Genomic DNA, 24397 nt, shown 5'->3' with positions numbered 1-24397 from the left:
TGTCTTTATTGAATGTGACAGGGCTAAGAGCAGTGGAACGGGGAATGAAAGTGGTGTGGTGAAGGGTTGTCTGGATTTTGCTAAAGCTTTTGTGGTGAATTTAAACTCAATTGGTCAGGGATGGGATCCTGATTGGAATTAGAAGTTAAAATGTGATTCTAAAAGTCACAAAAGTCATCCACTAGGTAAGAGAGAAGAGAGTTTGACAAAGCCAATGGAATCTATTTTAAAGCAAGGAGCCTGAGGAATAAGCTGGACACACTGAGGGAACAGTAGGTCCATGGGAGTATGATATGACTGTGACTGAGAGTTAGCTGGATGTTGGGCAGGATTGGAAACTCAACATTGCTGGTTAGAGGGGACTCAGTAGGAAGGGGATAGAAGATGAAGGGGAGGTGTTGCAATGTTGATCAAGGGACAATGTCTTGGCAGGATCATAAAATGAGACCAAGTGGGTAGAACCAAAAAAACACCATGGGGCAAGCACACTGCTGGGTGTGTGTGGTACATGACCCTGTAGGGCCACGGAGAGACAGAGGATCAAATATCTCATCACATGCCAGGGAAATCTAACAACAATGAGGCATGTAATAGTTGGGGATTTTAACTACCCGAATATGATTAGATTAGATTCCCTACAGTATGGAAACAGGCCCTCCGGCCCAACAAGTCCATACCAACCCAGACCCATTCCCCATAGTCAACCCCGACAACGGGCAATTTAGCATAACCAATTCACGTAACCTGCACATCTTTGGATTGTGGGAGGAAACCGGAGCACCCGGAGGAAACCCACACAGACACGGGGAGAATGTGCAAACTCCACACAGACAGTTACCCGAGGCAGGGATTGAATCTGGGTCCCTGGCACTGTGAGGCAGCAGTGCTAACCACTGAATCACTATGCCACACAATATGAACAGGGATAGCTTTAATATTCAAGGTAGAGAGGAAACCTTGAAGGCACGATTTGACACAGGGGGACTGGGACTGGTTACTTGCTGATTAAACTGTACCCAAGTAGTGGGAGGCAATTAGTGAGCGTTTGGGGAAAATCTGTTCCTGCAAGACCAGGGGTGGGACCAAGATGGGGGGGGGAGACCCTGGCTAAGGAGGGACACTAAAGGTCAGGATTTAAACAAACAGAAGCTTATGGCAGGTATTGAGGGCTGAATATGACAGAGCTCTGGAAGGAGCATTAAAAATACAAAGGCAGGGGAGATTAGAAAGAGCACATGAGAAAATGTCAGTGGGTAGAATAATGGAAAACCCAAAGGGGTGTTTAAATCTAGAAAGAGCGATGGGTTAACAAGCGAAAGAGTAGAGTCCCTGAGGGAACATGGTGGTAGCGGATGTATGGATACGTTCCTCACTAAATACTCTGTTTCGGTCTTCACAATGGAAAAGGACAGTGCAGGTTTAGATCTCACGGTGGAGGCTGTGAAGTATCAGACATAAACTGGAGGATTTAGCAGCTTCAATAGCGGATGAATCTGCAGCTCTGGGTGAGCAGTGCACCAGGCTCCTGAGGGAGGGAAAGGAGAAGGTGTTCAGGAGCAATCCTCCCCACATTGGTCACAGATGGTGGGAGAACCGATCTCTTTATCCTGTTATTTACAAAAGGGAGAAAGGGACAGACCAGGAAATGACAGGCCGTCAGTCTAGTATCGGGGATGAGGAATTTGTTGGAAAGAATACTGAGGGACAGACTTGGAGAGAGAGAATTCAAAAAGAGATAGTCAGCATGGATTTGTTAAGGGAAGGTCGTGTTTGAAAAATGTAACGAAAAGTTCCTTTAATTGCTTCAATCCAACATTAAATTATTCATAGAAATCGCTGGAAAAACGCGGCAGGACTGGCAGGATCTTATGAAGAGATCAGTTAAAAATGTTCTGCATTATGGCCTTTCCTTTATCACTTTTATACTAAGAAGAAGAATAAAGAAAGTTTAAGAAGTCAAAGATTACAGTCCTTTCCAAACTGGACACCCCCCCCCACCCCCACTCCACCCCATGCTGGACTCTCCCCTCCCCACCCCTTCCCTGTGCTGGACCCTCCCCTCCCCCCCCCCCTCCCTGTGCTGGACTCACCTCCTGACTCCCCAAAGCCTGTCCCACCATCTACAAGGCACAAGTCAGGAGTGTGATGGAATACTCCCCACTTGCCCTGGATGGGGGCAGCCCCAACAACACTCAGGAAGCTCGACACCATCCAGGACAAAGCGGCCGCTTGACTGGCACCACATCCACAAACACCCACTCCCTCCCCCACCGACACTCAGTAACAGCAGTGTGTACCATCTACCAGTTGCACTGCAGAAATTCACCAAAGATCCTCAGACAGCACCTTCCAAACCCATGACCACTTCCACCCAGAAGGACAAGGGGCAGCAGATGGAGTCATAGAGATGTACAGCATGGAAACAGACCCTTTGGTCCAACTTGTCCATGCTGATCAGATATCCTAAATTATTCTAGTCCCATTTGCCAGCACTTGGCCCATATCCCTCTAAACCCTTTCCATTCATATACTCATCCAGATGCCTTTTAAATGTTGCACCTGCCTCCACCACTTCCTCTGGCACCTCATTGCACACATGTACTACCCTCTGTGTGAAACAGTTGCCCCATGGGTCCCTTTTAAATCTTCCCCCCTCACCCTAAACCTATGCCCTTTAGTTTTGGACTCCCCCACCCTGGGGAAAAGTCCTTGGCTCTTCACCCTATACATGCTCCTCATGATTGACACCATCACTTTCCAGTTCCCCTCCAAGCCACTCCCCATCCTGACTTGTACATATATTGCCAATCCTTCTCTGTTACTGGGTCAGAATCAATCTCTGTCTTGAACACTCTAAATGACTGACCCTCCATAGTGCCCTGAGGGGGAGCTTTCTGGAGACTCACTATCTTTTCGGTGCAGAAATGTCTTCTCACCTCAATCTTAAATTACCTCCTCATCTCCTCGAGGGCAATTAGGAATGGGCAACAATTGCTGGTAACAAACGAGACACTCACACCCCGAGAGTGACTGGGCTAGCTGACAGCGACGGTGTTATATCTGACCATGTTTTAAGACTTCTTTGTGATTTTGTGGTTTTGAAGGATTTTCCCAGAAAGCGGAGAAGTGGTTAATTTCGCCTCGTGGTTTGCATTCTCGTTTCCCAACATGCTGATTATGTTCATTCTCTGCTGGTTATGGCTGCAGGCGTTATTCCTGGGACTCAAGTAAGTGACTGCCTGGAAGCTCAGTGCCTGGTTCAGGGCCGCTGTGGGCTTTATGTCTTGGACACAGAGACAGTAATGGTCCTGGCTGATGGTAATAATGGACAGGTCTGAGCCCAGAGTGAGACTTGGCTTGATAGACCAAAAGTTATATCTTTACATTCTGACTAAACATGATGGTCAGTCATTGAATACTTTCACCTGAGGCTGTCAATATACTTTGACCAAAAGAACATAAGTTTATTATGCAGAAGAAATTAAAAATACACAATTTGGAAACATTTTCTCATAAACAGTGAAAAGAAAGATTCATTTTTTTTTCCAGCAATATCTTTCACAGACACTCCATCCAAGTGTATATCACTCCTTTTTTTCTCTTTAATTCCTTCTCTAATTGCTCAGACACCAAATGACAATCTCCCTATCTCCTCCCAAAATATACAGGTTCACTCACTGACCTTTCAGATTGACCTCTGAGGAGAAAATCAGGGTGGAGAAAGCAGTTAATAAAATACAGTTTCCTCAGCTTTATTAATAGGGGCATCAGAGCAAAGGGGCTGTTGAACCTTTACAAGAGGGTGAGAGGTGATTTGATAGAAGGTTTTCAAAATCATGAGCAGGCTGGATAGAATCAAGTCACCATACTCTTACTAGACCATAAAGCTGCTCTCTGATTAGGGAGAGATGACTGGTGATTGATTAACCTATGGGCCACTATATCTCAGGTCAGGGGAGTGTTTGAGAAGGAGAGTCCTTCATAGTCATCTCAGCTGGTGAATTGAAGCCACACTGTTGGTGTGACTGTGCTTCACAAACCAGCCATCCAGCCAACTGTGCTAAACCCAACCTCTGCTGGAGAGAATACAGAGAGACCAATTGTTCCCATTGATAGAAAAAAGCCAGAATGAGAGGACATGAGTTTAAACTGATGTGTGAGTGAAGCAAGGGCAATGTGAGAACAGGGTTCTCCCACAGAGACTAGTCAGGGTAAGGAATACACTACCTGGAAATGTGGTGGAGGCAGGTTCAATGGAGACATTGAAGAGGGCACTGGATGGCTCTTTGGATAGAAATGGTGTACAGGAGATTGGCATGAGGTACCGATTCCCTTTAGACAGTCAGTGCAGGCACAATGGGCTGAATGACCTCTACACTCCCATAATAATTGTGGATAATCCATACCTTGTAATTGAATATGACTAACTTTCCGATTGATATTGTTTTCAGTGATCTTTTCCAAAGAGGCTGCTTCAGGAAATCTTGTTGAAACTCCTGGTTTCATGCAGGGGCCCGAGGCAAACCCATAGGTTTCTGCCAAATGATTCTCTGAAAGCTGCTATCACAATGATAGGCACACGTTTCGCTGCTGGTTACTCTGTCTCTAACCCCGTACTGTCCCTGTCCTGGGAGTGTTTCAGGGGGACAGTGTAGAGGGAGCTTTATTCTGTATCTAACCCCATGCTGACCCTGTCCTGGGAGTGTTTCAGGGGGACAATGTACAGGAAGCTTTACTCTGTATCTAACCCGTGCCGTCTCTGTCCTGGGAGTGGTTGATGGAGGACAGTGTAGAGAGAGCTTTACTTGTAGTTGAAAAGAATATAAAGAGCTTTACGTTAGTTGTAACCCGATGCTGGAGGCAGAAGCTCCAGGGGTTGAAGGTTTCTTTCTGCCTCCTTTCAGGGTAATTGCCCTGAGATCCCTAAAGGATCCCTTTGATCTCTCCCATATCCAATTCTGCTGTCCAGACAGAGCCTCCTGAGGAGAGGCCTCTCCAACACAAAGCACATAATGAGATTGGCCGATCTAGAAGTGTTGGGGGGGATGCAGTCCTAAGAAAGATCTATGAGGGACAGGCGATCAGTTTCTCCAGACCACTCACTGAGTGCTGATGGGGATCATTCCCCATAGGGTCTATTGCTTCTCAGTGCTGTGTCTGTGAAAATGCTTGCTCCAAGATATTTGTGACTGGGTCACCCTGGGTTTATGGAGCTGGGAAATGGCTGGAATATGTTCTTGTTTTCCCGACAGTTTTCGGAAGCTGTGGGGCTGGCGAATCCCAGTTACCCCAAGGGAGAAGAGAGCTAATGATGTCATTGTGAGAGAGTACAAGAAGCTGGGGCCAATGTCCTTCGCAGAGAAAGCTGTGCTCATCCTCTTCGTCCTGGTGGTACTGCTCTGGTTCACACGGGAGCCTGGCTTCGTCCGAGGCTGGGGATACCTCTTCTTCAAGGGCAACGGCAAAGGGTGAGTATTGGAAACAAGGCAACACACCCCGACCCTGGGTTATTACCCGAGAGATGGCAGCTACAACACTGACCCTCTGACAGTGCGGCTCTCCCTCAGCACTGACCCTCCGACAGTGCGGCACTCCCTCAGCGCTGACCCTCCGACAGTGCGGCTCTCCCTCAGCACTGACCCTCCGACAGTATGGCTTTCCCTCAGCACTGACCCTCTGACAGTGCGGCGCTCCCTCAGCACTGACCCTCCGACAGTGCGGCAGTCCCTCAGCACTGACCCTCCGACAGTGCGGCAGTCCCTCAGCACTGACCCTCTGACAGTGCGGCACTCCCTCAGCACTGACCCTCCGACAGTGCGGCACTCCCTCAGCACTGACCCTCCGACAGTGCTGCACTCCCTCAGCACTGACCCTCTGACAGTGCGGCACTCCCTCAGCACTGACCCTCTGACAGTGCGGCACTCCCTCAGCACTGACCCTCTGACAGTGCGGCTCTCCCTCAGCACTGACCCTCCGACAGTGTGGCGCTCCCTCAGCACTGACCCTCCGACAGTGCGGCAGTCCCTCAGCACTGACCCTCCGACAGTACGGCTTTCCCTCAGCACTGATCCTCCGACAGTGCGGCACTCCCTCAGCACTGACTCTCCGACAGTGCGGCACTCCCTCAGCGCTGACCCTCCGACAGTGCGGCAGTCCCTCAGCACTGACCCTCCGACAGTACGGCTCTCCCTCAGCACTGACCCTCTGACAGTGCGGCGCTCCCTCAGCACTGACCCTCTGACAGTGCGGCGCTCCCTCAGCACTGACCCTCTGACAGTGCGGCGCTCCCTCAGCACTGAGCCTCCGACAGTGCGGCGCTCCCTCAGCACTGAGCCTCCGACAGTGCGGCGCTCCCTCAGCACTGACCCTCCTACAGTGCGGCGCTCCCTCAGCACTGAGCCTCCGACAGTGCGGCGCTCCCTCAGCACTGAGGCTCCGACAGTGCGGCGCTCCCTCAACACTGATCCTCCGACAGTGCGGCACTCCCTCAGCACTGACCCTCCGACAGTGCGGCACTCCCTCAGCACTGACGCTCCGACAGTGCGGTGCTCCCTCAGCACTGAGCCTCCGACAGTGCGGCGCTCCCTCAACACTGACCCTCCGACAGTGCGGCGCTCCCTCAACACTGACCCTCCGACAGTGTGGCACTCCTTCAGCACTGACCCTCCGACAGTGCGGCACTCCCTCAGCACTGACCCTCCGACAGTGCGGTGCTCCCTCAGCACTGACCCTCTGACAGTGCGGCGCTCCCTCAGCACTGAGCCTCCGACAGTGCGGCGCTCCCTCAACACTGACCCTCCGACAGTGGGGCGCTCCCTCAGCACTGACCCTCTGACAGTGCGGCACTCCCTCAGCACTGACCCTCCGACAGTGGGGCACTCCTTCAGCACTGACCCTCCGACAGTGGGGCACTCCCTCAGCACTGACCCTCCGACAGTGCGGCACTCCCTCAGCACTGACCCTCTGACAGTGCGGCGCTCCCTCAGCACTGAGCCTCCGACAGTGCGGTGCTCCCTCAGCACTGAGGCTCCGATAGTGCGGCGCTCCCTCAACACTGATCCTCCGACAGTGCGGCACTCCCTCAGCACTGACCCTCCGACAGTGCGGCACTCCCTCAGCACTGACGCTCCGACAGTGCGGTGCTCCCTCAGCACTGAGCCTCCGACAGTGCGGCGCTCCCTCAGTACTGACCCTCCGACAGTGCAGCGCTCCCTCAACACTGACCCCCGACAGTGTGGCACTCCTTCAGCACTGACCCTCCGACAGTGCGGCACTCCCTCAGCACTGACCCTCCGACAGTGCGGCACTCCCTCAGCACTGACACTCCGACAGTGCGGTGCTCCCTCAGCACTGAGCCTCCGACAGTGCGGCGCTCCCTCAGTACTGACCCTCCGACAGTGCGGCGCTCCCTCAACACTGACCCTCCGACAGTGTGGCACTCCTTCAGCACTGACCCTCCGACAGTGCGGCACTCCCTCAGCACTGACCCTCCGACAGTGCGGTGCTCCCTCAGCACTGAGCCTCCGACAGTGCGGCACTCCCTCAGCACTGACCCTCCGACAGTGCGGTGCTCCCTCAGCACTGATCCTCCGACAGTGCGGCACTCCCTCAGCACTGACCCTCCGACAGTGCAGCACTCCCTCAGCACTGACCCTCCGACAGTGCGGCGCTCCCTCAGCACTGACCCTCCGACAGTGCAGCACTCCCTCAGCACTGACCCACCGACAGTGTGGCATTCCCTCAGCACTGACCCTCTGACAAAGTGGCACTCCCTCAGCACTGACCCTCCGACAGTGTGGCACTCCCTCAGCACTGACCCTCTGACAAAGTGGCACTCCCTCAGCACTGACCCTCCGACAGTGTGGCACTCCCTCAGCACTGACCCTCCGACAGTGTGGCGCTCCCTCAGCACTGACCCTCCGACAGTGTGGCACTCCCTCAGCACTGACCCTCTGACAAAGTGACACTCCCTCAGTACTGTTGTGGAGAGTCACTTTGGATTCTGGAGTGGGTTTGGAATTTGTGATTGTCTGAATCTTGTGAAGAGTGGATTCCTTTGATGGTTACATTTGAGACTTTGACCGTTATTGGACACAGTCCATTGCAGGATAATTTACACTGGGCCTGTACCAATAACAAGGAGCATTGCTGTGGCACCTCGCACATTGTAAACCATGGCAAAAGACTGTTAGCCAACAAATGTGATAAGGGGTAATGTTATGGGAATTCGGACTGCTTTGTTTGAAATGTACCCGTATAATCCGTGATGAGACTACTTTGAAATGCTTTTCATCATTTATATAAATGATCTGGATGCGAACGTAGAAGGTGTAGTTAGTAAATTTGCAGATGACACCAAAATTGGAGGTGTAGTGGACAGCGAAGAGGGTTACCTCAGATTACAACAGGATCTGGACCAGATGGGCCAATGGGCTGAGAAGTGGCAGATGGAGTTTAATTCAGATAAATGTGAGGTGCTGCATTTTGGAAAAGCAAATCAGGGCAGGACTTATACACTTAATGGTAGAATCCTGGGGAGCGTTGCTGAACAAAGAGACCTTGGAGTGCAGGTTCATAGCTCCTTGTAAGTAGAGTCGCAGGTAGATAGGATAGTGAAGGCAGGTAGATAGGATAGTGGTATGCTTTCCTTTATTGGTCAGAGTATTGAGTACAGGAGTTGGGAGGTCATGTTGCGGCTGTACAGGACATTGGTTAGGCCACTGTTGGAATATTGCGTGCAATTCTGGTCTCCTTCCTATCGGAAAGATGTTGTGAAACTTGAAAGGGTTCAGAAAAGATTTACAAGGATGTTGTGGTTCTGAGCACCCGAGCTACAAATCTTCGCACAAACTTTGAATTTACAAGGATGTTGCCAGGGTTGGAGGATCTGAGCTACAGGGAGAGGCTGAACAGGCTGGGGCTGTTTTCCCTGGAGTGTCGGAGCTGAGGAGTGACCTTATAGAAGTTTACGAAATTATGAGGGGCATGGATAGGGTAAACAGACAAGGTCATTTCCCTGGGATGTGGGAGTCCAGAACTAGAGGGCATAGGTTTAGGGTGAGAGGGGAAAGATTTAAAAGGGAGCTAGGGAGCAAATGTTTCACACAGAGGGTGGTACGTGTATGGAATGAGCTGCCAGAGGAAGTGGTGGAGGCTGGTACAATTACTGCATTTAAAAGGCATCTGGATGGGTATATGTATAGGAAGGGTTTGGAGGGAATGGGTAGTTTGGGATTTCTGGTCGAGTTGGAATGAAGCATCTGTTTGCGTGCTATATAACTCTATGGTTTTTGGAAAACTACAGCCACTATGTCTGTGGTTACTTAGATTACTTACAGTGTGGAAACAGGCCCAACAACTCCACACCGACCCACCACCCACCCAGACCCATTCCCCTACATTTACCCCTTCACCTAACACTACGGGCAATTTAGCATGGCCAGTTCACCTAACCTGCACATTTTTGGACTGTGGGAGGAAACCCACGCAGACATGGGGAGAATATGCAAACTCCACATAGTCAGTCACCTGAGGTGGAAATTGAACCCAGGTCTCTGGTGCTGTGAGGCAGCAGTGCTAACCACTGAGCCACCGTGCCACTTTGGATCCTAGGGCACAAATCATCAGGGCCAGGGGATTTATCTGCCTTTAGCCCTATTAGTTTGGCTCCTATTGCTTCTCTCGTGATGGTGATGGTATCACTTTCCTCCCCTGGTGGGCTGTTTGGTGTACCTTCCTCTGTAAAACCTGAGGTGAAGTATCTGTTTAACTCCTCTGGCAATTCCTTGTTCCCCAAACCTCCCTTCCCAGATTCATTCACTAAGGGGCCTGAGTACACTTTGATCTCTGTCATAATCTTTATATATTTAAAGTAGCTCTTAATGTCTTTTTTTTTAAACTAATTCTCACTATTTTACCCCTGGAGTTTATTTCCTCTGTCTTTATTGTCTTTTTAGTCCTCTTTTGCTGGATTCTGAGTTCAGCCCACTCTTTGGGGGTGTCACTAACTTTCACCTCCTTTTGTGCTTTTTCTTTCAACTTAATAGTTTCCTCAATTTCCTTGGTTGGTTTATCCCTCTCTTAGAATCTTTCCTCCCTTTTTAGAAAGCGTGTGGGCCCCAGGCTGATGGAACTCTTGCTCCTGAGTAAAGCAGGATACAGTGATGATCAGGAAGGACAGAGTGCTGTCGCAAACTTGCTACTATAATTGTTTCCGAGTGTTTGCTGAGGAACAAACCGTTCATTGTCCAGCTGGAAATGCAGCCAAGGACATATTACATGAATAAAGCTGGAACACGGCTGTCACTGAGGGTTACTGTCAGTTTCATGCATTTGTTCCCAGAATGTGAGGAGAGGGCCCAGTGAATGCAACATTGAACAGACTGCAGTCACGTGGGACCTGGTTAAATGCAGCATACACTCCGTGTTATGGGAGCTCCCCAACTCATGCACGCAGAACAGAAAGGAACACGGGTGTCTGACACATACATGCAGTGTAGAAACACATGTGTCCAAAACATGCACTTAGCATAGAAACACACTTGTCAAATTCCTGGAACCTCTCTCCCATCCTGGGCTTGCATTTATGACTGGTCCAGCTTCCAATTTGATGGAGATTAATGTTACTCATCATCACCTCCTCCGCACTCCCTTCTTCCCCTCCCTCTGTCCTCCACACTGCCTGATGACATATTTCCAAGTCAGGATGGTGAGTGGCTCGGAGGGGAACTTGCAGGGGGTGGTGTTCCCATGTATCTGCTGCCCCTTGTCCTTCTCGATGGAAGTGGTCATGGGTTTGGAAGGTGCTGTCTGAGGATCTTTGGTCAATTTCTGCAGCATATCTTGTAGACAGTACACACTGCTGCTACTGAGCGTCGGTGGGAGAGGTAGTGGGTGTTTGTGGATGTGGTGCCAGTCAAGCGGCTGCTTTGTCCTGGATAGTGTTGAGCTTCTTGAGTGTTGTTGGAGCTGCCCCCATCCAGGGCAAGTGGGGAGTATTCCATCACACTCCTGACTTGTGCCTTGTAGATGGTGGGACAGGCTTTGGGGAGTCAGGAGGGGAGTTACTCGCTGCAGTATTCCTAGTCTTTGACCTGCTCTTCCAACCATTATGTTTATGTGAGAAGTTCAGTTGTGTTCCTAGTCAGTGGTAACCCCCAGGATGTTGATAGTGGGAGGTTCAGTGATGGTAACACCGTTGAGTGAAAAGGGAGATACACAGTCCAAGAGCAAGCTTGTTATATTAAATGGGTGTTAACTCTGGTTCAGCAGCTGTGTCTTTGTAAATCCTTACTGCAGTCTCTTCAAAGCCCTCATATTCTTCCAAAAGTGTTTGCAAAGAATGGGAGTAAGGAAGAGGGTTGGGGAAGATCAATTTTCATCTCATTGGAGTCATACAGCATGCAGAGAGACCCTTCGGCCCAACCAGTCCATGGTGACCATGTTCCCAATCTAAATGTTCCCATGTTCCCCCTTGCCTGCTCCTGTCCCATATCCCTCCAAACCTTTCCCATTCCTGTACTTATCCAAATGTCATTTAAATGTTGTGACTGCACCTTCAAGCACCACTGCCTCTGGCAGCTCATTCCACCCTCTGCATGAGAAAGTTGCCCCTTAGGTCTCTTTTATATCTTTCCCCTCTCACCCTAAACCTATGCCCCTCTAATTCTGGTCTACCCCAGCCCAAGGAAAAGATTTGTCTATTTATCCTATCCATGCCCCTCATGAGTTTATAAACCTCTATAAGGTCACCCCTCAGCCTCCGACGCTCCAGGGAAAACAGCCCCAGCCTGTTCAGCCAGTTTTTATAATTCAAGCCCTCCCCACCTGGCAACGTCCTAGTAAACCATTTCTACACCCTCCCCAGTTTAACAATCTCCTTCTGATAGGGAGGGAGACCAGAACGGGACAGCATGTTCCAGAATGGGCCTCAGTAATGTCCCTGTAACATTGTAACTAACAAACTGCATGGACCCCTCACCCACTGCCTCACATCGTCAGCATTACAACCAGATGCTCAATTCCACACTGGCACTGACCCCTCACGACCTGGCACTGACTCCCTGACCCGGCACTGACCCCTCACGACCTGGCACCGAACCCCCAACTTGGCACTCGTCCCCTGACCTGGCACTGACCCCACACACCTGTCACCGACCCCACAGAACCAGCACTGACCCCCTTCACCTGGCACTGACCCCTGACCCGGCACTGACCCCCTTCACCTGGCACTGACCCAGAGCCCTGATTCTGACCTTCCCTGCCACAGCCCCCTCCCTCACACCCCCAGATCCCCCCCTTAGCCCCCCAGCTCCCTCCATTAGCCCCCCAGTTCCCTCCCTTAGCCCCCCCAGCTCCCTCTCTTACTTCCCCCAGCTCCATCCCTTACTCCCCCATCCCCCTCCCTTAGCCCCCCAGCCCCCTCCCTTACCCCCCTCAGCCCCCTCCCGTACCCTCCCAGCTCCCTCCCTTAGCTCCAGCTCCCTCCCTTACTCCCCCCAGCTCCCTCCCTTAGCCTCCCAGCTCCCTCCCTTACTCCCCCAGCTCCCTCTCTTACTCCCCCAGCTCCCTCTCTTACTCCTCCCAGCTCCCTCCCTTAGCCCCCAGCTCCCTCCCTTACTCCTCCCAGCTCTCTCCCTTACTCCCCGCAGCTCCCTGCCTTAGCCCCCCCAGCTCCCTTACCCCCCCGCCCCAGCTCCTTCCGTTAGCCCCACCCCCACCCCCAGCTCTCCTGAGTGTCGAGAGATGGTCTATGGTGCGGAGAGTTGGACTGTTGGCGCATGGGCAGTAGGGGTTGTGGAGGAATTGCGTGTCAGGGATGGGGGGAGAGATGGGCTGTTGGAGTGAGGGGGGGTGCAGAATGGGACCATGCTGTTAATACTGGAATTTCTGATCCAACCGAGCAAGGAAACAGAAAGGTCCCATTCCACAGCCAGCTCAATTCCCACCAACATCATCCACGACATCCCCCTTCCACAATACATTTTTCTTTATTGATTTGTGGGACTTGGGTGTCACAGGCTGGGTCCAGTATTTATTGCCCGTCCCTAGTTGCCCCTTGAGAAGGTGGGGGTGAGCTGCCTTCCTGAACCACTGCATTCCATGTGCTGTGGGTTGACCCACAATGTCCCTTAGGGAGGGAATCCCAGGATTCTGACCCAGTGACAGTGAAGGAATGACGATATATTTCCAAGTCAGGATGGTGAGGGGCTCAGAGGGGAACTTGCAGGAGGTGGTGTTCCCATGTATCTGCTGCCCTTGTCCTTTTCGAGGTCCATGGGGAACGGGCAGATGGGGGTGTCGTCAATTGGGGGCCTTTCTCCATCTTGGCTCCACTGTATGACATTCTGTGACACTGGCACTAGTTGTATCTCATTCCCAAGTGTGTTCCCAGCAAATTCCCACCAACCTCACCCTGCCCACCATCTGCTTTGTTTCAGATACATCAATGATGCCACTGTGGTCCTGACCATCGCAGTCATCATGTTCATCATCCCATCGAAGAAACCAAACTTCACACCATGGAATCGGATGCAGCAGAGCTCAAAGGAGGATATCTCAGGTATATGTCCAGGACAGGGACAGCACGGGGTTCGATACAGAGTAAAGCTCCCTCTACACTGTCCCCATCAAACACTCCCAGGACAGGGACAGCACAGGGTTAGATACAGAGTAAAGCTCCCTCTACACTGTCCCCCATCAAACACTCCCAGGACAGGGACAGCACGGGATTAGATACAGAGTAAAGCTCCCTCTACACTGTCCCCATCAAACACACCCAGGACAGGGACAGCACAGGGTTCAATACAGAGTAAAGCTCCCTCTACACCGTCCCCATCAAACACTCCCAGGACAGGGACAGCACGGGGCTAGATACAGAGTAAAGCTCCCTCTACACTGTCCCCATCAAACACTCCCAGGACAGGGACAGCACGGGGTTAGATACAGAGTAAAGCTCCCTCTACCCTGTCCCCCATCAAACACTCCCGGGACAGGGACAGCACGGAGTTAGATACAGGGTAAAGCTCCCTCTACACTGTCCCCATCAAACACACCCTGGACAGGGACAGCACAGGGTTCAATACAGAGTAAAGCTCCCTTTACACCGTCCCCATCAAACACTCCCGGGACAGGGACAGCACGGAGTTAGATACAGGGTAAAGCTCCCTCTACCCTGTCCCCATCAAACACTCCCAGGACAGGGACAGCACGGGGTTCGATACAGAGTAAAGCTCCCTTTACACCGTCCCCATCAAACACTCCCAGGACAGGGACAGCACGGGGTTAGAAGAGAGTAAAGCTCCCTCTACCTTGTCCCCCATCAAACACTCCCAGGACAGGGACAGCACGGGGTTAGATAGAGAGTAAAGCTCCCTCTACACTGTCCCCATCAAACACACCCAGGACAGGGACAGCACAGGGTTCGAAACAGAGTAAAGCTCCCTTTACACCGTCCCCATCAAACACTCCCAGGACAGGGACAGCACGGGGTTAGATACAGAGTAAAGCTGCCTCTACACTTCCCAGTTCTGTGGCACGGTCCTTTCAGAGTTTGTTTCAAACCACAATTGCTTCGACCCTGAGAGCAGTCAGAGACTGGGCGGTGTTTGACCGTGACCCTCTGCTGTATTGGGACACTCACTGCTGAGGGAAGCTAGTCTCTCTCTATCGGCCTTTCCCCATTCAGACTGGGCTCTCAACTCTCACATCTCTGTTACTGACTCAGTGCCAAAAACATTTCAGCCAACGACAATGCAGGAGTGATTGGAACGGAGGAAAGGATGATTGTGAGATTGTTTGTTTGTGTTTTATAAATGCCGTCCAGCTGAACAGGAGGGAGCGAGCCAGAGACTCCTGAATTGGGATGTTGTTCACCATAAGCTGCCCTGGAATGTGGTATTCCTGTTGGGAGGAGGCTTCGCACTGGCTAAAGGCTGTGAGGTAAGCACTCCGACTATCCCAACCCCACCCCCCACTCCCTGCTCAGGTACAGACACTGCGGGGGCAACAGGGAGAGGGCAGAATAGTGGCTGAACTGACCGTGTACATGACCAATTCAGCTGGGCCTAGTAGATACCGTTCTGGGATGTTGTTCTTGCACAGAACACAGAGGAAGTTCATGATGTGTCTGATGGAATAGGTTCACTCAGTGCAGGAGGAAGCCACTCAGTCCCTCGCACTGTACTAGCCCCTAAAAGAGCAATCTAACTGGTCCCTACTCCAATGTTCTTTCCTATAAATGTTTCTTTTCAAAATGTCACGGAATAAAAATTAAAATCATTTCTATCAACGTTTTTTCCCTCTGTTTCGAATATCCAATTGAAAGAGCCTAATTCCCCAGCCCGGACAGACAGCACTGACCAGATCACAATAACTCACTGTCATTATCCTGTAAGCGTGATTTTGTAGGAGCAGGACCTGTCTATAGTCTCATTAGGAACAGGAGGAGGACATTCAGCCCATTCAGCATACACTGCTGTCCAGTTGACTGTTCAATATTGCTTTTCTCCATATCCCTTGATACACTTGCCTTCCAAACATCTATCCATCTCACTCCTGAAAATTCCAGCTAACCTCCTCCCACAATCCCAACAGCGTTTTGGAGGGAGAGGGCTCCAGTTTTCCCCTTTGGCTACTTTCTGCAGAATCCTTCAGATTGGGGTGGTATGGCACGGTGGCTCAGTGGTTAGCACTGCTGCCTCACAGCACCAGGGACCCAGGTTCAATTCCAGCCTCGGGTGACTGTCTGTGTGGAGTTTGCACATTCTCCCCATGTCTGCGTGGGTTTCCTCCGGGTGCTCCGGTCTCCTCCCACAGTCCAAAGATGTGCAGGTCAGGTGAATTGGCCGTGCTAAATTACCCATAGTGTTCGGTGCTTTAGTCAGAGGGAAATGGGTCTGGGTGGGTTACTCTTCGGAGGGTCGGTGTGGACTGGTTGGGCTGAAGGGCCTGTTTCCACACTGTAGTCAATCTAATCATTCCTGCCCTTCACTTGGGAATCCCTTAACTAGAGCAAATAGCTTGATTCTATTTATTCTCTTCAATATTTTACACATCTCAATTGTTCATTGCCTCACCTCCTGAACTACAGAAAGTACAAGTTGAGAGTAAACGTGTACTTCCTGACGGTGCAGTTTTTGCATGAGCCCTAGGATGGTCAGTGGGGAGTATAAAGACAAGGCTTTGTAACTCAGACTGTATTGTAACAGTACAGGGGACCGTGAGTGGAGACTGGGAATGAGGAGGGACTGCTCCAGTGACTGGCAGCTCAGGATCACACTTACAGGCTGGGGTTACATATCGATTAGGGACAGAAATCGATTCAGTCCATCCAATCTGCTCTGCCATTCCATCATGGCTGATATGTTTCTCAACCTCATTCTCCTGCCTTCTCCCTGTTACCTTTGGTCCCCTTACTAATCAGGAATCTGCCAGCGGAACCTGATGTTAACCTTAAGATAATATTGAATTACGACTCCCAAGTCCCTTTGTGCTTCAGATTTCCAAAACCTTTCCCTGTTTAGAAAATACAGGGATCTTCCGCTATCCGAAAGTCGAGCGTTCCTATGAAACCTTGTGTTAGCCAAGATGGCGTAAAGCCAAGAAGCATTAACTTATATGGGAAAAATTTCACCTTTTCTCAAAAAAGCAAAAATCCTCTTTGGATTTCTTTCAGTTAGCGAAAACAGGCACTAATGTAGGTCTTCCATAAGAGCAAAGTGGTGTAAAGTGGACTTTTGAAAAGTGGAGCATACCCGTGGTCTATATCTCTACTCTTCCTACCAATGTGCATAATCTCACACTTGCCCACATTATACCCAGTCTGCCACTTCATTGCCCACTTTCCTAGCCTGCCCGTTTCCTTTTGCAGCCTCACCCTTCCTCACCACCACCTGCCCCTATCATCGGCAATCTCCTCAGTATCATTGTCCAGCTCGTTAATGTACATTGTGAATAGTTGTGGCCCCAACACTGACCCCTGTGGACCTCCACTAGTCACCAGCTGCCACCCTGACAAAGACCCCTATATCCTGGTTGCTCTTTGGAGGGTCGGTGTGGACTCGTTGGGCCAAAGGACCTGTTTCCATACTGTAGGGCATCTAATGTAATCCTCAATCCCTGTCTTCTGCCAGTCAGCCAATCATCTCTCCATACCAGTACCTTGCCCCTGACAATATGGGCTCTTATTTTGCAGCATCCGGTGTGGCACCTTGTTAAAGGCCTTCTGGAAATCCAAACAGATCCCATCCACTGGCCCTGCTTTGTCTAACTTGCTCATTACTTCCTCAAAGAATTCTAACAGATTTGTCAGGCGCGATCTCCCAAGCCGTGCTGACTCTGCCCTATTTTACGTTCACTTCCAAATGCTCTGCAATCCCGTCCTTAATATTGGAATCGAGACTCTTACCACAACCAATGTCGGCTAATCGGCCTGTAGTTTTCTGTCTTCTGCCTCTCTCTGTTCTTAAACTGAGGTGTTACATTCACCATTTTCCAGCAGTCTAGGAGCCTCCCTTGTTCCAGTGATTCCTGAAAGATCACTACCAGTGCCTTCACAATCTCCTGAACCCTGGGGGTGTAGTCCATTTGGTTTGGGTGATTAATCCACCTTCAGACCTTTTCAGCTTCTCCGGCACCTTCTCTCCACTGAAGGCCACATCACTCACCTCTGCCCCCCTGGCTCTCGCTGCTGGTGGGTCCCACACCCAGGGCCCTACAAAGCCCTGGAATTCTTAGTCCCATTTAAATGGTTTCTCATCATTTGGAGTTGTTAACCAACCCGAAATGAGACACACCTCAATTTGAAAATGGGAGATTGCAAAATCACATCCCAACTGATTCAAGAACAGCTTCTTCCCCGCTCTTTAGTCTTCTGAATGGACCTCTTATGTATTAGAATTGATCTTTCTCTGCCCCCTCTCTGTAGCTATAACACTATATTGTGCATTCTGCTCTGTTACCCTGATGTACTCATGTAAGGTATGATTTGTCTGGTAGGCATGCAAAACATACTTTTCACTGTATCTCAGTATATGTGACAATCATATATCAAATCAAATCAGTTATACACAGCTAATCCTGTAATAATGACCCTCAGGTTTATGTCAATAGAGTGAGACTATTTCATTTTTAAACACTGTAGACAGTTTATGTCAATTTGTTTAAAGGTTTGGAGTTTTAAATGCCTTGATAGCTTCACCGCTCCTTTTGCACAATTCTCTTGAGAGATGGTGGCTGCAGTATCTTATACAGGATTGATATCACCTCCTGGCTCTTGTGCTATATGGCCTTATTAATGAAGCTGGAGACACTGTGCACTTTATTAATCTGGCTCTCCCCCATCCTGCCACCTTCAATGATTTATACCCATATACACCCAGCTCTCTCTGCTCCTGCCCTGCCTCCATTTCTGCTCCCTCTCTAGATTTTTCCTGGCAAAAAAGAATCACTCCACATTATCTTTCCCTTTACACCCATTCCACATTTATATCCCTCTGGTGTTCTACACTATTCTCCTCACATCTTCCCTCACTTGACCCCTCCACTGCCGTCCCCTAACTCTAACATTCCCCCCCTCCCCAACCATTTTTTCATTTAGATGACCCCTAATTACGACTGAACAGAGTCCTAGTCCCAGGATAGTTCTGGTGAAGGTAGTCTAAACGATCGAGCTCCTAATTTCCTCAGAGCTCATACCAGGCATCCACAAACTAAGTCTCACCCACCCACTTCTTTACCTAAACCAATCTGTGTGTGGCTCAGGTAATAATCCTAAGGTTATTAGCTTTTAAGGTTCTATATTTAATTTACAGACATGAACAGAAATACTGTCCGAGTTAAAATGTTCAATGTTTTTTCTTGCCCCCAGGTTTCTGGCCTTTCCAGGTGGTTGGGGAATCAGTTAGTGCCCCTCCAGACCATTCCCCCATGGGCCATTGTGATGATCTTGTGTCTGATAGTTGCTATCTTCACAGAGTGCACCAGCAATGTTGCTACAGCTACCCTCTTCCTCCCTGTCCTGGCTTCAATGGTATGTCCTTTCCAGTTATTGCGTTATTCTGTTACTCTGGGGTGAAATGTGGGGCTTGGGGATGTGGGGGTGGGTGGGGGGTGGGTAAGGTTTTCTTGGGGTTCCAACGCTGTGGGGTTCCACTCCCAGCCAGGGAGTGCTGCATTGTTCAATACACAGTCCTTTAGACCAGGCCGGGTCAGCCTGGGGTCAAACAGAGGTTGAACTCTAGTAACAGGAATCACTTGGGTTACTGCTCAGGAAGGAGGAGAACAAATGGGAAAGTTCCCCTCCAAGCCCCTCAACATCCTAACTTGGAAATATATTGCCATTCCTTCACTGTCGCTGGGTCAGAATCCTGGATTCCCTCCGTTGGGGAGGGGGAGAGTTTGGAGAGGGCGGGGTGGTTGGGGGAGGGAGGAAGTTGGGGGAGGGTAGGGGTTGGGAGGGGGAGGGCTTGAGGGAGGGGTAGATGTTGGGAAGGGGGAGAGGTTGGGGAGGGGAAGAGGTTGGGGGAGGGGTAGGGGAGGGGGAGAAGAAGGGGAGGGGAGAAAAATGGGGAGAGGGAGAGGTTGGGGAGGGGAGAAGATTGGGGTGGGGAGAGATTGAGGAGGGGAGAAGATTGGGGAGGGGAAGAGATTTGGGGAGGGGTTGGGGAGGGGGAGAGGTTGGGTGTGGGGAGGGGAGATGTCGGTGAGGGGGAGAGGTTTGGGGAGGTGGAGGGGTTGGGGAGGGGAGAGGTTGGGGAGGGGGAAAGGTTGGGGAGAGGTAGAGGTTGGGGCGGGGGAACAGTTGGGGAGGGGTTGGGGGAGGGGGAAAGGTTGGGGAGGGGTAGGGGTTGGGGAGGGGGAGGGGTTGGGGGAGGGGTTGGGGGAAGGGGAGACTCATAGAGTCATAGATATGTGCAGCATGGAAACAGACCCTTCGGTCCAACCCGTCCATGCCGACCAGATATCCCAACCCAATCTAGTCCCACCTCCCAGCACCCGGCCCACATCCCTCCTAACCCTTTCAGTCCATATACCCATCCAAATGCCAATGTGGTTCACATTGTAAAACAATCCAATATGAAGGGTCCTGACCCAAAACGTCCAGCATCTGCAGTCTTCACTCTCTCCAAGCAATCCAAGTACTTTCCAAATCCACGACCACTTCCATCTAGAAGGGCAAGGGCAGCAGATACATGGGAAAACCATCCCCTGCAAATTCCCCTCCAAGCCACTCACTATCCTGACTTGGAAATATATCACCATTTGTTCACTGTCGCTGGGTCAGAATCCTGGAATTCCCTCCTTAAGGACATTGTGGGTCAATCTATAGCACTTGGACTGCAGCAGCTCACCTCCACCTTCTCAAGGGGTAACTAGGGATGAGCAAGAAATGTCAGTGATGTTCCCTGTTATATCAGGGTTTCAGGGGCTGAAGGGATTAATGCTGGGGAGGGCCTTAAGCACCAGCGAGAATACTGTCTCACAGACTGGGTGGGAGAGCAGTCTCACATCCCGGAGGAGAGACACCAACAATGTGCACCTTCCTCATAACCCTGAAACATTGTCTATCTTAACTCACAGCTAGATGCTATTATGTAATGACCTACATCTTATTTAAGTATAGACCCCTTTCTCATTAGATGACCAAGTGGATTCCCTCTGTCTCATTCATCCAAGTGATCCCTGTAGATCCCAACAGGAGAGAGGATGGTGAGCAATGTATATTGCTTCTGCAACATGTTGGGCAGGGGAACTACTTTCAGATCCCAAAAGTTACTGATTGTCAAGAAGGAATCCTCAACTTCAAATTGGGGAATAAACCATCAGAGCAGACTGGAGAGGCCGAATGGCCTTTTGGATGAAGCTGAAGTCTCTCTAAGGATCTACTGGCTCCCTTTAATGAGGGAGAATGATGTTGGTCAGTGACCTGACCCCAATCCCTCCCTCAATCTCAAGATGCTCAAATCAAATGGTTCGCAACATGGTCTCATGGTCATTGGTGGGAACGTGGGTGGGAAAGAGCTGCTGCTGTGACCAGCCAAACGACACTCACTGAGCCCCCCCCCTCCCTCCCCACCACGTCTCCCTCCCCCCCACGCCCCCTCCCTCCCTTCCCCCCACCCCACACTCCCTCCCTCCCACCCCCACCCCCCTCCCTCTCTTCCCCCTCCCAACCCCCACCCCCCCTCTTCCCCCTCCCCCTCCCTCCCAACCCCCACCCCCCCATCCCACCTCCCCCCCTCCCTCCCCACCCCCCCACCCTCCCTCCCTCCCTCCATGTGTCTCGCTGCTGCTGAAATAATCAATGTGGTGTCTCCGGGATACAAGATTAAAAGATCCACATTTCTATTGCAGTGTATCCCAAAGCCGGTCACAGCCAATGAGGTGCTCTGAAATATGGTCACTGTTGCAAAGTTAGACCCAATTTGCTCACAGCGAGCTCCTCCAGACAGCAATGTGAGAAATGACCAGATCATGTGTTTTGCTGCTGAATTATTGACTGGGACACTGGGATTAACTGCCCTGATCTCCTTCAAAATCATGGGATCTCTTACATCCACCAAAAAAGAACAAGCAGGGGGTTTCATATCTCATTGATCACAAGGCCCTGCATGTTCAGAGTAAACACCCACAGAATCTCAGTCCCAAATTCTCATCTGTTGGGTTGAATATTTCGATATCACCTTCAGCCGATTTATTGACGATCACACGAGTGAACTATTAACACCAGCATTGAATGATTACACCAAGTTAACTTGGGTTCAATTGTCTTTCATTAAACAACAATCCTACTGCCCAGAATCCCAGATAATAAACACAGACCGGATGTGTCAGCGCCTCCTCCTTGCTAACTTGTCCCTCTCTCTCAATCTTTCCAATTCAGGCCACCACCATCCGGATGAATCCTCTGTACGTGATGATCCCGACCACTTTAAGCACTTCCTTTGCCTTCATGTTGCCTGTTGCTACACCCCCCAACGCCATAGTGTTCTCCTATGGTCACCTCCTGGTCTTTGATATGGTGAGTATTTTGATTGGCAGAGGAGTGGGGGGATTGGAGGGGGAACGATGGGAAACAGCAGGAAAGTAAAGCTAATTCCCAATCTGAATAAGCATGTGCAATCGATGGGCTGAATGGCCTGCTTCCACACAGCAGGATTCTATGATGGTACTGAGTGGTGGAGCAGGTCAAATGGCCTAATCTGGTTCCTGTTGATGATGTTCTCAGACGGAGATAGAGATGGAAGTTGGACACATCTTGCAATGGCATATTTAAAATGGCAAAAGCAGGAAGTAGTGATGAGCAGCTGTGTGTCAGGCTGGAGGGAGTACACGTTGGTCTGTCTGGGAGTCACGAGCACTGCTCTTTCTGCAGAACGTTCATGATCTAGCCTTTGGTGCACATTACTGCGTATAACCCCCCCCATTGAAAGTACATCCCACCCTGATTTGGAAATATCTCCTCCTTCCTTCACCGTTACTGGGTCAACATCCTGGAATTGCCTTCCTAACAGCACAATGGGTTATACCCAGACCACATGGCCTGCAGCAGATCAGCACCAGCTACTCACAGGGGAGTTAGCAACAGGCAACAAAAACTGCTCTTGTTCACAGTGCCCACCTCGTGTGGAAATACAAAAATTGCCAGGCACAGTTTCAAAATGTGTCGATGATATGGAACAAGGAAACAATGAGGAGGAGAATCGCAGCCTTTGAAAGGACACAGACGGTTGGAATGGGCAGATTCATGGCCGATACAGGATAACACAGAGAAGTGTGAAGTGTTATATTTTTGGAGGGAGGAGGAGATGAGGGAACCAAAACTAAATGGTCCAGTTGTAGAGTGGCTGCATGCACCGAGACACCTGGGGGAGGGGTGTACCTTCCAAAGTGACAGGACAGGTTAGGAAGCTGTTAAAAAGCAGACAGAACATCAGCTTAATCAAAACAGGCAAAGAGTACAAGAGCACTGAAGCACTAAATCGCAAGCTTTATTTATAAACCTCTGGTTAGTGCCTGTGTATTGTGCCCAGTCTGATACCAGGTACTGGCAGAGATGTCAAGGCTTTGGCGAGGGCACTCAGCTTTATTAAAATGTTTCTGGGGATGAGGGTTCACAGTTACATGGAGAGATGTGGGAAGTTGAGGTTGTTCTCTGAAAAACAAAGAAGCTCAAGAGAGGCTTGTTGGAATAATACTGAGAGCTTCCACAGGAAGGGACTGTGTCTGGAGCACGAGGCTCAGTAATGGGAGTTCAGAGGTTTGACAAAGGCTCCGAAAGTAAGGCGAGGAATGGATTTCTGTCACAATGAGTTGTGATCCCGAACAGGCTGCTTGGAAGTCTGGTCAAAGCAGATTTAATAGGAACTTTCAAAACCAGAATGAGATAAAGTGTAGGAATGAATCACAGAATAATCAATGTATCAGGAGGCATTGAGTTCCTTGGGGCTCCACCCAGCCCCAGTGCGCACTCGTTCCCATCGACCCTGCAATGTTTGTACCTTCAAACCCCTCTCCCCGTTTGGATCTTCAGCCAATCACCTTCAATCTGTGTCCTTCTGTTATTGAACATTCAGCGATTGGAAATATTATTGATTTATATCCCAGTGAATACTCCGGGAAAGATATTGCAGGGTAATGGGGAAAGTGTGGAGAAGTGGGAGTAATCTACAAGAGCTAGCACAGCTATAATGGTGAAACAAAGTCTGTCTGTGCTACATCGTTCCAACAGATTGAAGGGGCTGAATGGCCTCTATCTGTTCCAGTGCATTGTGATCTTCTTTCAGACTCCAGCACTTGCACTAATCTCGGCGAGCTCCCTCCCTCCCAACATCAGGAATGTTTTTTTTAAGGTAGCCAACTTTCTGAGGGTAGATTTAAACCAATGTGACAGAATCGATGTTTTCCCTTTCCACAGGTCAAGGCTGGGCTCGTGCTGAACATCATCGGAGTGGCTAGTGTCACTCTCGCCATCAACACCTGGGGTCGACTCATGTTCAATCTGGACAGCTTCCCCGACTGGGCTAATGTCACCCAGAGAGAGTGAGACCGGGAGCATTTTTATTCCAACAAGTGGGAGCCGGAGGGTATTGAAGTGGGAAATGGGGAGAGCGGAGCATTAGACGCTGTGACTTACACACAGTGAATCCTAGAGAGATGTGACTGGGCCAAGTATGATGTATGGGGCATAGATCACTTGACTGAGCGGAATTATAAGTGTGTTGATTAAAAGCCTGAATTATCTCCAATAGCTGTAGCCTTTAGTTGGGTTCCTTGGTTTCCAATTCTTCCACAGCCTTGTCCCTCCATCACTCTGTAACGTTGTCTAGCCCCACTAACCGTCCAAGATCTCTGCACTGTGCACTTTTGGCCCCTTGGTCACTGACGTTACTGACTC

At 50.3% G+C, this 24397-nt stretch overlaps 1 protein-coding gene across 1 annotated transcript in view; it reads left to right on the top strand.

The window, feature by feature from the left end:
• The window catches only part of LOC122563859 (Na(+)/citrate cotransporter-like), a 38309-nt gene extending 14061 nt beyond the window's left edge, over positions 1–24248 (top strand). Inside the window, exons 6-12 of the mRNA XM_087977157.1 lie at positions 3105–3227; positions 5253–5468; positions 13440–13561; positions 14825–14940; positions 18869–19030; positions 21884–22021; positions 23918–24248. Of these exons, the coding sequence (XP_087833283.1) occupies positions 3105–3227; positions 5253–5468; positions 13440–13561; positions 14825–14940; positions 18869–19030; positions 21884–22021; positions 23918–24046 (1006 nt within the window). The 3' untranslated portion in view covers positions 24047–24248. The remainder of the gene's footprint in view (positions 1–3104; positions 3228–5252; positions 5469–13439; positions 13562–14824; positions 14941–18868; positions 19031–21883; positions 22022–23917) is intronic.
• The last annotated feature ends 149 nt before the right edge of the window (positions 24249–24397 follow it).

Source organism: Chiloscyllium plagiosum, unplaced genomic scaffold (assembly GCF_037043375.1).
Source record: "Chiloscyllium plagiosum isolate Xiang-an unplaced genomic scaffold, Cpla_swu_hap1 HiC_scaffold_31, whole genome shotgun sequence".
NCBI classification, from domain to species: Eukaryota; Metazoa; Chordata; class Chondrichthyes; order Orectolobiformes; family Hemiscylliidae; genus Chiloscyllium; species Chiloscyllium plagiosum.
This window is presented reverse-complemented; position numbering and strand designations above follow the sequence as displayed.